The 15,662-nt window shown below is 40.4% G+C and overlaps 1 protein-coding gene across 2 annotated transcripts in view; it reads left to right on the forward strand.

Moving 5' to 3' along the window:
• The window catches only part of mcm2.S (minichromosome maintenance complex component 2 S homeolog), a 17,962-nt gene extending 5,813 nt beyond the window's left edge, over positions 1-12,149 (forward strand). Inside the window, exons 2-16 of one of the 2 annotated variants that reach the window (XM_018261393.2) lie at positions 1,020-1,204; positions 1,328-1,497; positions 1,616-1,879; positions 2,400-2,619; positions 3,230-3,437; positions 3,631-3,765; positions 3,892-4,083; positions 4,169-4,262; positions 4,932-5,182; positions 5,792-5,918; positions 6,100-6,212; positions 6,647-6,889; positions 9,720-9,902; positions 10,102-10,257; positions 11,191-12,149. In XM_018261393.2, coding sequence (XP_018116882.1) covers positions 1,020-1,204; positions 1,328-1,497; positions 1,616-1,879; positions 2,400-2,619; positions 3,230-3,437; positions 3,631-3,765; positions 3,892-4,083; positions 4,169-4,262; positions 4,932-5,182; positions 5,792-5,918; positions 6,100-6,212; positions 6,647-6,889; positions 9,720-9,902; positions 10,102-10,257; positions 11,191-11,301 — 2,652 coding nt within the window. In that variant the 3' untranslated portion in view covers positions 11,302-12,149. The remainder of the gene's footprint in view (positions 1-1,019; positions 1,205-1,327; positions 1,498-1,615; positions 1,880-2,399; positions 2,620-3,229; positions 3,438-3,630; positions 3,766-3,891; positions 4,084-4,168; positions 4,263-4,931; positions 5,183-5,791; positions 5,919-6,099; positions 6,213-6,646; positions 6,890-9,719; positions 9,903-10,101; positions 10,258-11,190) is intronic. The other variant, XM_018261394.2, reaches the window with a different exon arrangement.
• Positions 12,150-15,662: the final 3,513 nt, after the last annotated feature.

Here is a 15,662-nt window from a genome sequence, read left to right on the forward strand (position 1 = left end):
AAACCTTTTAAATCTTTTATCATAACATTGTTTTTGCATGTTATTTGTAATAGCAGTAGTCCGCGTTAGAAATCCTAACAGGTTAAGAAGAGACAGTCAGATTTAGCAGCTTGAGTAAAAACTATTTACAAAAGTGAAAAATGATCAAGGTGACTTTTAAGTTCAGTTTTAAAGGGAGGAACCATTTTTTTGGGGGGGGGGGACTCATTTTTAGAGATTATACCCCGATGCTGCTAAAAGTCTGAATAGAAAAATACTTTTAAATACTAAATCTTAAACCTGCCACATTCATGTAGACATCAATGCCAGATGTCTCTTTTACAACTGGAAGATATCATGAGCTGTGCTGGGTTATGCACTATAATCCAAAAAAGGCTTGAGTTTTTGGGCATCAAATCCCCAAAAATAGTACGGTTTGAACGTTTTCACAATTTTATTTGCAGTTTATAGTCTTTTCCAACACCAAATTGTTTAAAAGTTGTTAGATAATGAGACAACTTTGGATTTTAGTAAATAACCCCCTTAATGTACATTAATATTTTGAAGAGCAGTTTTTCACTGCAAGTGTCACTTTAACTTTTAGTGTGTTCTATTATATCTAGTTCCAAGCAATTTTTTTTTAATTTGTCTTAATTAGTCATATTTCTATTCAGGCCCTCACCTTTTCATATTCCTGTCTCTTATTTAAATCGGTGCATGGTTGCTAGGGTAATTTGAACCCTAGCAACCAGATTGCTGACATTGCAAACTTGAGTTATTTAACTTTTTATTCAGTAGCTCATCAAACACAAATAATAAATTAAAAGAAATTGCATATTAGCTAAGAATATCACTCTCTTCACCATACTAAAAGTTAATTTAAAGGTGAACATTACCTTTAAGAGCCCAACTTCCTCTTAGACAAGAGCTTAAAGCTAACTAGAATTTCTACAGAAATTGAACCAATAAAATCAAGGCAACTGGATGAAATAATTTACTCGGTCTCTTTAAATATTAAATCACTTTTCTGCAAATTACAGGATTCTTCAGAGTCACTTAATATTGCAACAAGTCCAAGGACAGGGTCTCGGCGTGATGCCTTGACTTCCAGCCCTGGCCGTGACCTTCCACCTTTTGAAGATGAATCAGAGGGTATCTTTGGAGATGAGGTGCTTCCAGAGGAGGAAGAGGATGGAGAGGAACTAATAGGAGATGCCATGGAGAGGTGAGTGGACAGGAACTAATTACACAAGGTGGAAGCAAGTCTCCACACTACACGCAGTAGTGTGTCTTCGGTTGTTAAATTTGTTTAGCAGTGTGCCAACCTTTTGTTGCACTTATGATTTAGGGATTACCGCCAGATATCCGAGCTGGATAGGTATGAGGCAGAAGGGTTGGATGATGACGATGCTGAAGATCTGACTGCCAGCCAGCGGGAGGCAGCAGAGCAGGCAATGAGAATGCGAGACAGGGAGATGGGACGCGAGCTTGGCCGTATGAGAAGAGGACTACTCTATGGTAGGTTTCCTGCTGAAATTCCGGTCTAATTTATAGTTTAATTTAAAATGCATGACTTGTCTTTGATAGTTTTCAGTGTCTCTTGGTAAATTCTCTTCTGTAATGCTTAATCTTTCAGACAGTGACGAAGAGGAGGAAGATAGGCCAGCCCGGAAGCGCAGGATGGCTGAGCGTGCGGCTGAGGGGGCTCCTGAGGAAGATGAAGAGATGATTGAGAGCATTGAAAACCTTGAAGATATGAAGGGCCACTCTGTAAGAGAGTGGGTGTCCATGGCAGCCACTCGGCTGGAGATTTACCATCGTTTCAAGAACTTCCTGAGAACTCATGTTGATGAGCATGGGCATAATGTCTTCAAAGAGAAAATCAGTGACATGTGCAAAGGTATACTTTCTTTATTAACCAGTATGGAAGGGTTCTTCTTTTCATCTTTCTTTCAATGTATTTTAATAATTTTATTGCCCATTAATGTAGTAGATTAAAAATTAGTTTAATATGCTCTAACAATGTTTCAAACGCTTCACCCATCAGTCTTCCAGCCATGTGTCAATGCAATTATTTTGTCAAGTGTATAATGATCAAAAGCCCTTTGGTTGAGGTGCAGGGAGACACTGAAAGATCATATTAAATATGTTTTGATTAAAACAACTTCCTTTTTATAAGGTTGTTGACTTTTGAAAATTCTTATAATAATTTATAAGAATTCTGATTCTGTAACCCAGACGTTTTGGGTAAAGCTTCCCCAGCCTCCCCTCACCCTTTAGGTCTAGTACTTCACTGTATACCATCAATAGATAGTATTAAAGCTTGTTGTGTGTCCCTATTATAGCTCCAGGAGCATTTAGAAGAGCATATTCATACCAGATCTAATCAATGCAAAGTTACTAATATTTTTTTCTTATAGAGAACAAGGAAAGCCTGGTGGTAAATTATGAAGATCTTGCTGCTCGTGAACATGTGTTGGCATATTTCTTGCCAGAAGCACCTGCTGAAATGCTTAAGATATTCGACGAAGCTGCCAAAGAGGTAGTATTGGTCATGTACCCCAAGTATGACCGAATTGCTCGGGAGATTCATGTCCGCATATCTCATCTTCCTCTGGTAGAAGAGCTGCGTTCTTTAAGGTACGGGTGTAAATGCAAAGTTATTATTGAGATCTGTTCATGTATTTGTAATAAAGGTATACCAAACAGAATGCCAGCAATATTTGAAATATTCTTTTTGATATCTAGGTAATAAAAATAAGTGGATAAAATCAGTTCTGCTGCCTTACTATTGAATTTATATGAATATTAAGGAAGATATCCATATCGTTAGGACCATGTGGCACATCTGAAATTGTAAATTGTTTCCACATGTACGCATGTTAATGTTCTTACTTGTTTGAGTAGAATTTCCAACTGTTGTGATCACAACAACCCCTTTAAATTATGATACTTGGTTGCCATAGACTGCATGGTTTTGCTAATTCATTGCGTGCTGTATTTGCGTCCTGTATCTGTGTCCTGCTGGCTTCTGAAAAAAAGTGTTTAGTGTGGCTGTGAGGTAAAAAAAAAAATTCTCCACCCTGCAACTTTTTCTTCACACCTGTAGTTACATTTTTCTATGAATGTACAGAACAAAGGGCAATTTTGCTGAATTTTGGTAGTTTGCACAGTGAATAAAATGATTAGCAGCTTGTTTTGGTGTGAAGTGCGACTCCTTCTTAATGCTGTCTTTCTTTTTTCACATTAGGCAGCTGCACTTGAATCAGCTGATACGCACAAGCGGTGTGGTGACCTGTTGCACAGGAGTCCTGCCGCAGCTCAGTATGGTGAAATACAATTGTAATAAGTGTAATTTCATCCTTGGGCCTTTCTTCCAGTCGCAGAATCAGGAAGTGAAGCCAGGCTCTTGTCCCGAGTGTCAGTCACTTGGACCCTTTGAAATCAACATGGAAGAGGCAAGTACGATGCTTTCATTTATTGGCTGGACAATTGGTACTCTGCTAGAGGCTGTTCTTATAAGGACTACAAAGTGAAATGCTGGAGGTTGACAAAAGATGAAGAGCATATTGTAAATAAATGTAATTGTGTGTGTATAACTTTTAACTGAGGTTTATCTTGTCCTTTACTAACTTTTATTTTTTCTTTCAGACTGTATACCAAAATTATCAGCGCATTACAATTCAGGAGAGTCCAGGGAAAGTGGCAGCTGGCAGGTTGCCACGTTCAAAGGATGCAATCCTGCTTGCAGATCTTGTTGATAGCTGCAAACCAGGGGATGATATTGTAAGTGCAATGTGCTGTTGACTTACCCTTGCAGATAGCATTCTTTAGTAGTAAAGTAAAAATTGAATCAGGTATTTTTATCTTTACCTAATTGCAGTTGTATATGTATATTCTTCTCTTTTTCAGGAACTAACTGGAGTCTATCACAATAATTATGACGGATCTCTCAACACTGCTAATGGCTTCCCGGTGTTTGCAACCGTTATCCTTGCCAATCACATCACTAAGAAAGATGACAAAGTAGCAGTGGGGGAGCTGACAGATGAGGATGTCAAGGCAATTGTAGCACTTTCCAAAGATGAACGGATTGGAGAACGAGTACGTTACTTACTTAAAAAAAAAAGCTGTAGTAATTGGCTTTCCAAGCTTTATTTGAACGTGCTAAATGTTTTTTACTTTGTAGATATTTGCAAGCATTGCTCCATCTATCTATGGGCATGAGGATATTAAGAGAGGGCTGGCACTTGCTTTATTTGGTGGAGAGGCAAAAAACCCTGGTAGGTAGTTGCTAAAAGTCATTAGCTATATCCAAAACCATAAAGGCTGATCCATGTATACTATTTTTAATATGACAGTTTGCTATCTTCTATTAAAAGGTTTTGGCTTACTTTATATTATATACTGCTGTAAAATAAAATACAACAGCTATGAGACCGTTTATCCATAATGCTCGGGACCTCGGGTTTTTCGGATAATGTTTCTTTTCCCTAATTTGGATCTTCAAAGGTCTACTAGAAGATCATGTAAACATTAAATATACCCAATAGGCTGGTTTTATTAAAGCTTGTTAACAGAATATTTGTAGGTCCAATACATTTTGTATTAAGCAAACTTTATAAAATAATGTTATGATGCAAATAACTGTACAAAATTTTGACCTGACTTCACTGTTACTGGGACAGGGAAAATGAAGTTGCATTTATAGGAATTGTTTACTAATGCTAACATGAGCAGAGCCAGTGGTGTAACTACAGGGGCCTGGCACTCTGCAAAAATGTCCCAATCCCTCCCCAAAAATTGCGGGTAACCCATGATTTACCATCTATTGCAATTCATCAGCTGCCCCCTCTGTAGCTGCATCACTGAGCAGTACTTTTTAATTTATACACATTTCACACCTGATGTCAGTGACTAACAAACTTCAATATTTTGTTCCAATTTGGCAGGAGGGAAACACAAAGTCCGTGGTGATATTAATGTCCTTTTGTGTGGTGATCCTGGAACTGCAAAATCCCAGTTCCTGAAATATGTGGAAAAAGTAGCTAGTCGGGCAGTATTCACCACGGGACAGGGTGCATCTGCTGTGGGTCTGACAGCCTATGTGCAGCGCCATCCAGTTACTAAGGAATGGACATTGGAGGCTGGAGCTCTTGTTCTGGCAGACAGGGGCGTGTGCTTAATTGATGAGTTTGACAAGGTCAGTACCATCTCTTTAAAACTCTGACTGCACAGTCTTAAAATTTGCACATGATCAAATTCAATGAACTCTTATTCTCCAAGTAGCTAATTGATTTATTAACTGCATCTTAAAGAAGTAAAGCTTAACTAAAGAAGTAGCCTAGAAATGTCCATTATTTTTGGGCTTCTGGGCTTCTGTACCAGCCCAAGGCAACCACAGCCTTGGGCTGTGAGAGATTTGAAGTCCTGGATCATTGCTGCTATTGAGAAGCTGCAACTATAGGCTGGTGCAATAAGTTCAGTAAATGAAATAAGGCATCTTTATCCACATTCATTTTTAAGGTTTAGTTCTCCTTTAAGGTGAAAAATGTGGTTTGTATATTGGACCATCTGTGACAGTTTCTGAAGTTATTTTATGCACTGTTAAAAATACATAGGCACCATGGTTGCAGTAAATTAACTGTTGTGTCCAGATTATTTCACTTAGCCCACATAGATTTTGGGAAGCTTTGTCTGTGAAATTAAAGAGAGTTTATTTTGATTTACGGGATTATGGGCAAAGTGTTAAATCTAACATTTGAATTCCCTTTAATTTGCTATTTGTTTACAAAATGTTTTGCTTTTCTAGATGAACGACCAGGACAGAACTAGTATTCATGAAGCCATGGAACAGCAAAGTATTTCCATCTCCAAGGCTGGCATTGTAACCTCTCTGCAGGCCCGATGTACCGTTATAGCTGCTGCAAACCCTATTGGTGAGCTTTTGAATATTTTAAATGTATGGCTTAAGGCACATATTGCTATTTTGTTTGGTTATGTATTCACTAAATACTAGTAGCGCTACATAAATACAAATATACACACAGTATACGTAATTGTTTTTTGCTTTGCATGAAAAACAGCTGTACATAAGTTTTTATCTCCTTTTTCTTTTAGGTGGCCGTTATGACCCTTCATTGACCTTTTCTGAGAATGTTGATCTGACGGAGCCCATTGTGTCTCGGTTTGACGTTTTGTGTGTGGTTAGGGACACTGTGGATGCTGTTCAGGTATGTGGCCTTGTTGATCGAGATATATATAAATATATAATTTTTTAAAATATTTTCCAGCAATGATCTGCCAACCTGTTATCCCCAGCAACGGTTGATCCATCTGTTGCCCCAGGCTCTATGCTACATCTTAAACTGGACCTACTGTATAAAAATTTGCCTCCCACTGAGTGTGGTCTGGTGAAGCCTCCTGGTACAGGTGACATAGCGCCTGCAAATATAGTATTTTGCCCAACCGGAAATCAGGCTCTATTAGACTAGACGTTCAGTGGGGGGGGACACACAATTTTTCTTTGAATCTACACTATGTTTAGTGACTTCACCATGATTCGAATACTCTAGCAGCAAGAATGTATTGTCCTTGCAGACACAGGGTTTAGCAAGACGGACTTAAAAATACATGGAATATAACATCTAATTTACTTACCTTGCAGGATGAGATGTTGGCAAGGTTTGTTGTTGGCAGTCACATTAAGCATCACCCTAGTATCAAGGATATTGCTAATGGAGATGCAGAGGAATTTGCACTGCCTAATACATTTGGAGTAGAACCTTTGCCACAAGAGATGCTGAAGAAATATATTATATATGCGAAGGAGAAGATTCGGCCCAAGCTAAACCAGATGGATCAAGACAAAGTGGCCAAGATGTACAGTGACCTTAGGAAGGAGTCTATGGTAAAGTGACTGCTAGATAATGTATATTTATAATTATATGAAATACAATTGTTATAATAGTGGGCTTCTCTGAGCTGTCTGTAAATTATAGTTCATGGTAAATTAATAGGAAACTTGTTAGATCTCACATTTCTCTGTCGGCTCTGGGGGACACAAGGATGCTAGGGTTAAGCTCCATCCTCCAGGAGGCAGGACACTTATGAAATATTTAAGGGGCGTGTCAGGATAGCCAGCTTGACCCCACACACTTACTGTACTCAGTTTTTTAAGTGTCCTGCTACTGGGAGGATGGAGTCGCTGATCGGGATAATAAGTTTTTCTTCATCAGGAATTCTACAACAGACAACGGGCAACCCCAGGAGCAGGTGTAACCCTTGCATCCTTGAGGGCTGACCTACTACGAGGTACTCCAACCTGGGGCAGGATTCCCAACCTGAAAAAGGCTGGTCAGAACCCCCCAGACATTACTGCTCCCCTAGGATCAGAAAATCTGAACGGTGGACAAGGCAGAGGTACAGAGGGGACTCTCAGGTAAGCAGAGCTCCCTCTACCCCTTTCTAGCCTCCTCAACATATACTAGGATATCGGCTCCCTACAAAGGACTCCGTGCCTGACATGCAGCACCCTCCCTCCTCTGCTCCTTCAAAACGCTTCCGAGAATGTGCGGCACTAGCTGTTCACCCTGGGGACAGGGGTCGCACTAATCCGCCACAACTTTGCGGCCGGCGAACCTCTCCTAAGCAGACGCAGGTTTAGCTGAGAAGGGAAGAAGAGGCGTGCGGCCGCAGGGAGGCGGGCTTTCATGGCTCCATATTAAGGGCACTGTTGCATCAGCACGCACGACAATAGCGTTGGCGCCATCTTGGTTGAGGGAACGGCTGCAAATAAGCGCGCCAAAAAGCACGGGCGCCATCTTAGGCTATCACAATGCTCCGCACTGTCAGCACGCACGGGTACATTGTTCCCTGCTCATACTCCTGGCCGATTGATTAACCCTTTCCCTACGAAGGGAGGGCAATAAGAGTCTGAACTGGCAGTGTTACCCCACACGCCTACCTGTTCCTTCTAAAAGGATGGCAGAAGGTAAAGCAGGGGGTTTATTCCCTAGGGCGGGGGGGATAGCCCCAGCAGCGGCTCAGGACAAAATTTTTGGGTGGCCAGAACGAACTGCTGTGCAGAACCTGCTCTGGGGGACAGTCTACACTTCCCACCCAGGTATTCTCTTCACTGCAACCTCTGGATGCAAGTGATGAATCACAGGTTACCTCCCAAATCGTAGGAGGCAGTAGCGCCACTTTGGGCTGTACACAATCCTTGGCATCCTTGCAGGGACTCCCAGCTATTGCCGATAATTTGGGAAAAGTACTATCCAAACTAACCCACAAACACTCAGCCAAGCGCAAGAGAGCAGACAGCCCTAAGACCCTTGCCACCTTACATAACATATCTGATGTCTCATCAGCAGATCAAGACTCTTCCCAGTCGGAAAGGGGAACTCCCTCCGTCAGACGCATCTTCAGATGATGAAGAAAACCAAGGGGGAAGCAATGCATTATTAAGGGAGTACTGTAAGTTCTTAATATCATGCTATCAGAGGAGGAGGAGAAGGGTCAGACCACTTATGAGCTTATGATCAACTAACCAACTTGATTCAAGAAGAATGGAATTTTCCTGAGCGAAAGTTTCAAGCTACTAAGAAATTTTCAAAGTCTTATCCATTTCCTAAGGAGTTGGTGGATAAAATGTTCACCCCTCCAACTGTGGATGCTCCAGTATCACGGTTGTCCAAATCTACCACCCTGCCGGTTACCGATGCTGCGGCATTTAAAGATCCAGCCGACAGACGGATAGAAGGTACTCTAAAGGCTATCTATTCAGCCTCCGGAGCTGCACTACAACCGTTATCGTCTTCAGCATGGGTATCCAGAGCAATACAATCATGGGCTTAGGCCCTTCACAAAATGGAGTGCCTAGATCCGAGCTCATAGCATCCATTCTTTCCATTGTGGATGCATCAGCCTATTTATGCGACGCCACACTCGATGCATCACAAACCACCACCAGGACCTTTGGCGCGATCTATATCGGCAAGGATTCTGTGGCTTAAGAATTGGTCAGTGGATCTTAGCTCAAAGAAATCGCTCACATCATATCATATGTAAAACCCTGCTTCATGTAAATGAACCATTATCATAATAATATACTTTTCTAGTAGTATGTGCCATTGGGTAATCATAAATAGAAAATTGCCATTTTAAAAAATAAGGGCCGCCCCCTGAGATCGTACGATTCACTGTGCACACATACAAACCACATGTAAGGTCACATGAGCCAATTAACAGACAGAGTTCTGCCTTTTGCTTCCTCACTTCTTCCTGTTACAGTTAGTGTTGTAGTATTTCTGGTCAGGTAATCTCTGAGGCAGCACAGATAGAGTCACGAAATGGTGGTTCAAGGCAAGAGATGTAAAAGGGCAATATTTATGTAAATATATATTCCAGTTTGGTAAGATTCTTTAATATGTCATTCAATTTGATATAAACTATCTGTTGCTTAAGTATTCATTTTGGGGGTATAGTTTTCCTTTAAATACCAAATGTTCCTTTTAAAAAATATAGAACTGATATAGGCTGTTGTTTGCTGACTTAGGTTTTACTGACTGTGCAGCTGAAAATGGCTGAACTGCATTTGTTGAAAAATGTCTAAAATTTATAAAAGCAGTTGCAATGAAGAGCTCTGCGTAATTGCTTAGTGTCTGTGCTTTACATCCTTTGGTCGTTTTACTCTGCTTCAGTACTCACCAGTGTTTCCCTTGTTCTCTATCATTTAGGCTACTGGCAGCATCCCAATTACTGTTCGTCATATTGAATCTATGATCCGCATGGCTGAGGCTCATGCCCGAATTCATCTGCGAGACTATGTTGTGGAGGATGATGTAAACATGGCCATTAGGGTTATGTTAGAGAGTTTCATTGACACACAGAAATTCAGTGTTATGAGAAGCATGAGAAAGGTAATAGTTCTAATATTGTTAATATGCTTCCAAAAACTTAATAACTACTACTAAAATTAGTTTATAGTGCTCTCCGCGGCCAAACAAAATACACAAATCCCCAGAGGAGCTTATTCAGCTTATGTTGTGCATGAAAACATGTTAAGTTGAAAAGTGTTTGCTATACTTCCGTTTATTGTTAATTTATTTTTTTCTTAAGACATTTGCTCGTTACCTGGCATTCAGAAGAGACAATAATGAACTTCTGCTCTTTGTACTAAAACAACTGGTCGCTGAACAAGTGACCTATCAGAGGAATCGTTATGGTGCACAGCAGGATACTATAGAACTGGCAGAAAAAGATTTAGTTGATAAGGTAATGTGTGTGTGTTTTTTTCTTTTGGAATATCTTCTTTTGGTTAATGATTGATAGATTCCTGTGAATTCAAATTTAAAGGAACAGTAACACCAAAATATTGTGTTTTAAAGTAATGAAAAGATCATGTACTGTTGCCCTGCACTGTTAAAACTGACCTGTTTGCTTCAGAAACACTACTATAGTTCATATAAACAAGCTGTTGAGTAGCAATGGTGGACATAAAAAAAAAATTCCATATGGCACAGGTTAAATAGTGGATAACAGATGAAATCATGTTTTATAGAGCTTAACTGCGATCTGCTCTGTAACCTGAGCCCTTTCTTCTTTGAATTGCAGCCCCCATTGCTACACAGCAGCTTATTTATATAAACAGTAGTTGTGTTTCTGAAGCAAACACATTAGTTTTACCAGTGCAGGGCAACAATACATTATATTTTTTATTAATTTAAAACACTTTAATTTTTTGACGTTACTGTTCCTCTAATGGTATATTTGTCTGGCATACGGTATTGGTGTGGTCATTCTCTCAAGAGGGTGAAAGAAAACTCAGGAGATTCTTCCTATGCACTAATGCTAAATCCAGAGAATTATTTGAAGTTACCACTATTTTTTAATTTCTTTTTTTAATTAGGGGTGCACCAAATCCACAATTTTAGAATTTGGCCAATGCTGAACATCCACCACAAGTTTCACATGAACCCTACTTTGTTCATGCAAATTACCAAAATCAAGAACAATAATTGGCAAACTAGTTATTGGTTGAGCTGTCAAACTTCTGCTCTAAATTCACAATAATAATACGTTTGGATTCACTTCAGCCAGACACTCGGCCAAATCCTGCAAATAAAAAGCTTGTCTTTGGACAAATCCAGGATTTGGTGTATCCTAAACTTTACAAACTGTTTAACTTTTTTATTTTGATGTATTTAGGCTCGCCAGATAAACATCCACAACCTCTCGGCATTTTACGACAGCGACTTGTTCAAGATGAACAGATTCACACATGATGTGAAGAAGAAAATGATTATTCAGCAGTTCTGAACCTAGAAGGATAGGTGGAAGGAATCTCCTGCCTTTAGACTGTGCCAGCCTTCTTCTTAATGAACTGACTTAAGCCAAGGGATGTACATAAAAACTGGCCAAATTCCTGTCGCTTTTTCCTCTTCTTGTACCAGTAAATGCCATATTTATGGCAGCAACACTTATCTGAGGAATTTAAGTAATGGAAAGGACAGAGCTGAATTTTGTTCCTGTGCCTCTTTGCTTTTACAGGCTAGTCTGCAATTATTTCCTTGTTGCTGTGGTCACTTGAGTTTATGGCTAAATAGGGTTTCTCTGAGACTGTTACGATTGCACAATTTCAGTTGCATAATCTGTGCACAGATTGTCACCTTCAGACGTCTAATGTTTTTAGCAGAACTTTTCAGAAAACAAGGCAATTTCATTGTATGGAAATATTTACACCATAAGCCTCTGGAGCGGAATGATTATGCCCCAAGTACTGTCCATTGGTGATTTTGTATATTAGTATATGTTTGATTTCAATGTAAGGTTTTGTTTTTTTTTTAACTAAGATACAAGTTATTTACTTGCTGATGCAGCCAAGTGTTTATTTAGAAAATGTAATCTTTTAAAATTTTAAGTGGGCTTTAATTACCCATGCAAATTTTGAATTGACATCACATGGAATTGAATAGCTATTAACTTCTGGAAATAGACTTAACTAAAACCTTTTATTACTCAGGAAACTTTTTTTTCCAAATATTTAAATTAACTTTTAATATTCCACTTATGTGACATTTAAAATCTTCAGTTGGCTTTATTTCTGAATTAGCCTTCCGATGTTGCCATTGAGAGTGGCTACCAAAAATTAGATTCGTTTTAAGGTGTCTTTTGTTTATTTTTTTTGTTTAGGACCTCTGTTTTTGTCACCCCGCCTTTCCATCTACTTCAATTATAGGGTAATGAAGAGCTTCTCAGATAGTTCAGATTATAAGCCTGACAGGTGAACTAAAGATATTACAATAAAAAAAAGGACTACCCTCATGGCCCCAAATCATAGGTGAGGGCTATCTCTGCTCAACATGCAACAATATTATCTGGCAGGTCAGTTAAAGGCGAACTAAACCCTAACAATGAATGGTTTAAAATGCCATGTTTTATATACTTAATTTATTTCACCAACCTAAAGTTTCAGCTTCTCAATAGCAGCAATGATCCAGGATTTCAAACTTGTTACAGGGGGTCACCATCTTGGAAAGTGTCTGTGACACTCACATGCTCAGTGGGCTCTGAGCAGCTGTTGAGAAGCTAAGCTTAGGGCTCGTCACTAATTATCCAGCAGAAAATGAGGTTGGTCTGTAATATAAGCTGATGCTACAGGGCTGATTATTAAATTCTGATGCTAGTTGCACTGGTTTCTGTGCTGCCATGTAGTAAATATCTGTATTAATTACTAATCAGCCTTATATTGTGACATTTCTATTATATGTGTACTGTATATTGTGAGTGGGTCCCTAAACTCAATAAATGACAGCAGCACAGAGCATGTGCAGTGAATCAGTAGAAAAGAAGATGGGGAGCTACTGGGGCATCTTTGGAGACAGAGATCTTTACTGCTAAAGGGCTGTGGTTGTCTTGGGCTGGTACAGAACTACAAAACCTAATGTACAACATTTCTAGCTACTTATTTAGTTCTCCTTTAAATTACCTACATAAATGGTTTAACCCAGACACCGACAACCCTCTTACAACACTACATGAGAATATTATGGGATCTCTGGAAGCACTATAGAATTCTCCATATAGGACCAAAGGAGAAATACCTATTATGCTTGAGGTGCTTAGCACCCCCATTAGAGCATGGGATATGGTCACCGCAGCAACTATCTGATAAGGTCCTTGATTGCAGGAGGAATCAAACCTGCCAGATCGACATCGGGCTGATGTTTAAGCAGATGTCGATCGGAGAGACCCACCGGTTGCCCCACAAACGGGCAGATAAGCTGCCGAATCGGCCCGTGTATGGCCACCCTTACTAATAGATACTAACTTCCCCCAATTTTATACACTTATAGGAAACCCAAGCCTACAGTTTTATAGGTTCTTACTAGTGATGTGCGGGCCGACCCGAGGCCCGCAGGTTTACCCGCGGTTCAGGCCGACCCCTGGACAAAATGGGCGGGTGCGGGTCGAGCTCTTCTGCTCTCCCTGGCGCCGGAATTTAGACTTCTGCCCGCCACTTTTGTGATGTCACTGTGGGGCGGGTCGGACGCGGCTCTATAAATAAAGGGGAGCAGCGGGCTGGGTTGGATGTGGGTAGGGAGTGGCCGAGTTAGGGGCGGATGCAGGTTTTGCTCCTATGGTTTGGGAAGTGTATCCATATTGACCAGTATTGGTGTGAAGTTAGGGTTTATATAGATGAGCAACTGGTCCTACCTAGAGTTAAAACCCCAGAGGTATGTCTCCTGAGTTTGGTGCACAAACAAATTCCCCAAAATTGTTCCAGGAACATAATGGGGCAGATTCACTAAAGGGCGAATGACCGTCACTAGCAAAAATTCGGTAGAAATCTCATCCTCTGGGACATCGCCAATTCAAAAATTGGCATAGAGGACAATTACGCTAGCGAACTAGACAGTCGCTAGTGTTCGCACTTTATCGGCAGTTGACTTTTCGCTCTGTCAAATGGTCGTTACTCCGCAAATTCAGTAAAGTGAGAATTTTACTGAACATTACTTCTTTTGTCATAGAATAGAAATGTCACAATATAAGGCTGATTAGTAATTAATACATATACTTGTAACATCAGTTTATATTACAGACCAACCTCATTTTCTGCTGGATAATTAGTGACGAGCCCTAAACTTAGCTTCTCAACAGCTGCTCAGAGCCCACTGAGCATGTGAGTGTCACAGACACTTTCCAAGATGGTGACCTCCTGTGAGAAGTTTGTATAATTGCTGCTATTGAGAAGCTGAAACTTTACACTGGTGCAATGAGTTCAGTATTTAAAATATGGCAATTTTAGCTGTATTCAGTTTGTGTTTAGTACTCCTTTAACTCAAGTATTCACAAGAGCTTGTGATAACTTAACCTGCTAAACCACATCTAAAGGAGGTGTGGGCTCTGTGGAAGATGTGGAGGTCGCTTATTGCTTTCATTTTTGGAAGTAATACTTGTCAGGAAGTTGTCCTTAACTCTTTCCCAGGAAAAGTTATGGTCCAACTTTTAAAGGAGAAGGAAAGGATAAAACTAAGTAAGCTTTATCAGAAAGGTCTCTATAAATGCACCAGTAAACCCTCAAAGTAATGCTGCTTAGAGTTCGCTGTCAAAAGAAACACCACATTTCTTTCCTTCTATTGTGTACTCATGGGCTTCTGTATCAGACTTCCTGTTTTCAGTTTAAACCTCCAGGGCTTGAGCTTGAGCATGCTCAGTTTGCTCATCTCTCCCCTCCCTGCTGTAATCGGAAGTCAGAGCTATGAGTGGAATAGGGGGAAAAAGAAGATGCACTCATGCGGTTCAAAGCGTTTCTGGGGCTTCACGCCCCCTTCGTCAGTGAAGAAATACACTTCACTGACGAAGGGGGCGTGAAGCCCCAGAAACGTTTGATTTTTCCGCACCGAGTACACCGTTTTTAACCGGATGAGTGCATCTTCTTTTTTCCCCTATTGCTGTCGATTTTTGCATTGAGTCACGTGACTGGAAGATAGCACTGCCAAGAAAAACTTGCAATTTCAACTAATCATGAGTGTATTGAACCCAATTTACTAGAGCTATGAGTGAGCAGGGAGAGACGTCACACCAAGTTAATATGGCAGCTGTTATCCTAAAGCTTCTAAATCCTAATGATTAAAAATGTCTTTCTAGTGTAACCCTTTCGACACCCCTTTGTCGGTGTTACACGTGTGGTGCATACCTGATGACGGGACAAACCTGAGCCACTCCGCAGTGGTATTGAGAGAGACTGGGTACCTGGTACTTACTAGCGCGGTGCCTCCACATAGTGGGATACGGGAATGCACCTACGGGTGGCCCACTAGGAATGCAGTAATAACACACACAGTATTAGTTAAACTGAATAACGGTTTTTATAAAATAACTGGCCAACTAGTACATGCAGCACTCCTAACCGGTGGCAATGGGGCCTCACTAACTAACTTGTGAGCGTCAAGCTGTCTACCTAACTAAGAAAAGGCAAAGTCCTTTAACTAACAGTCTCTTTATTCTTCAGCAACTCTTTTGGGTACTGTCCTTTTAACCAGGATACTCACAAATCCTCTTTGGCTCTCTCCAGGCGAATCCAGCACATTCAGCCATACAGTGCGATTACCAGCCCCTTTGGATGCTCAGATTGGAATCTCCTGCTGGTTTTTCCAACAGTCTGGATTCCTTTCACA

This window comes from Xenopus laevis, chromosome 4S, assembly GCF_017654675.1.
Source record: "Xenopus laevis strain J_2021 chromosome 4S, Xenopus_laevis_v10.1, whole genome shotgun sequence".
Taxonomy (NCBI): Eukaryota; Metazoa; Chordata; class Amphibia; order Anura; family Pipidae; genus Xenopus; species Xenopus laevis.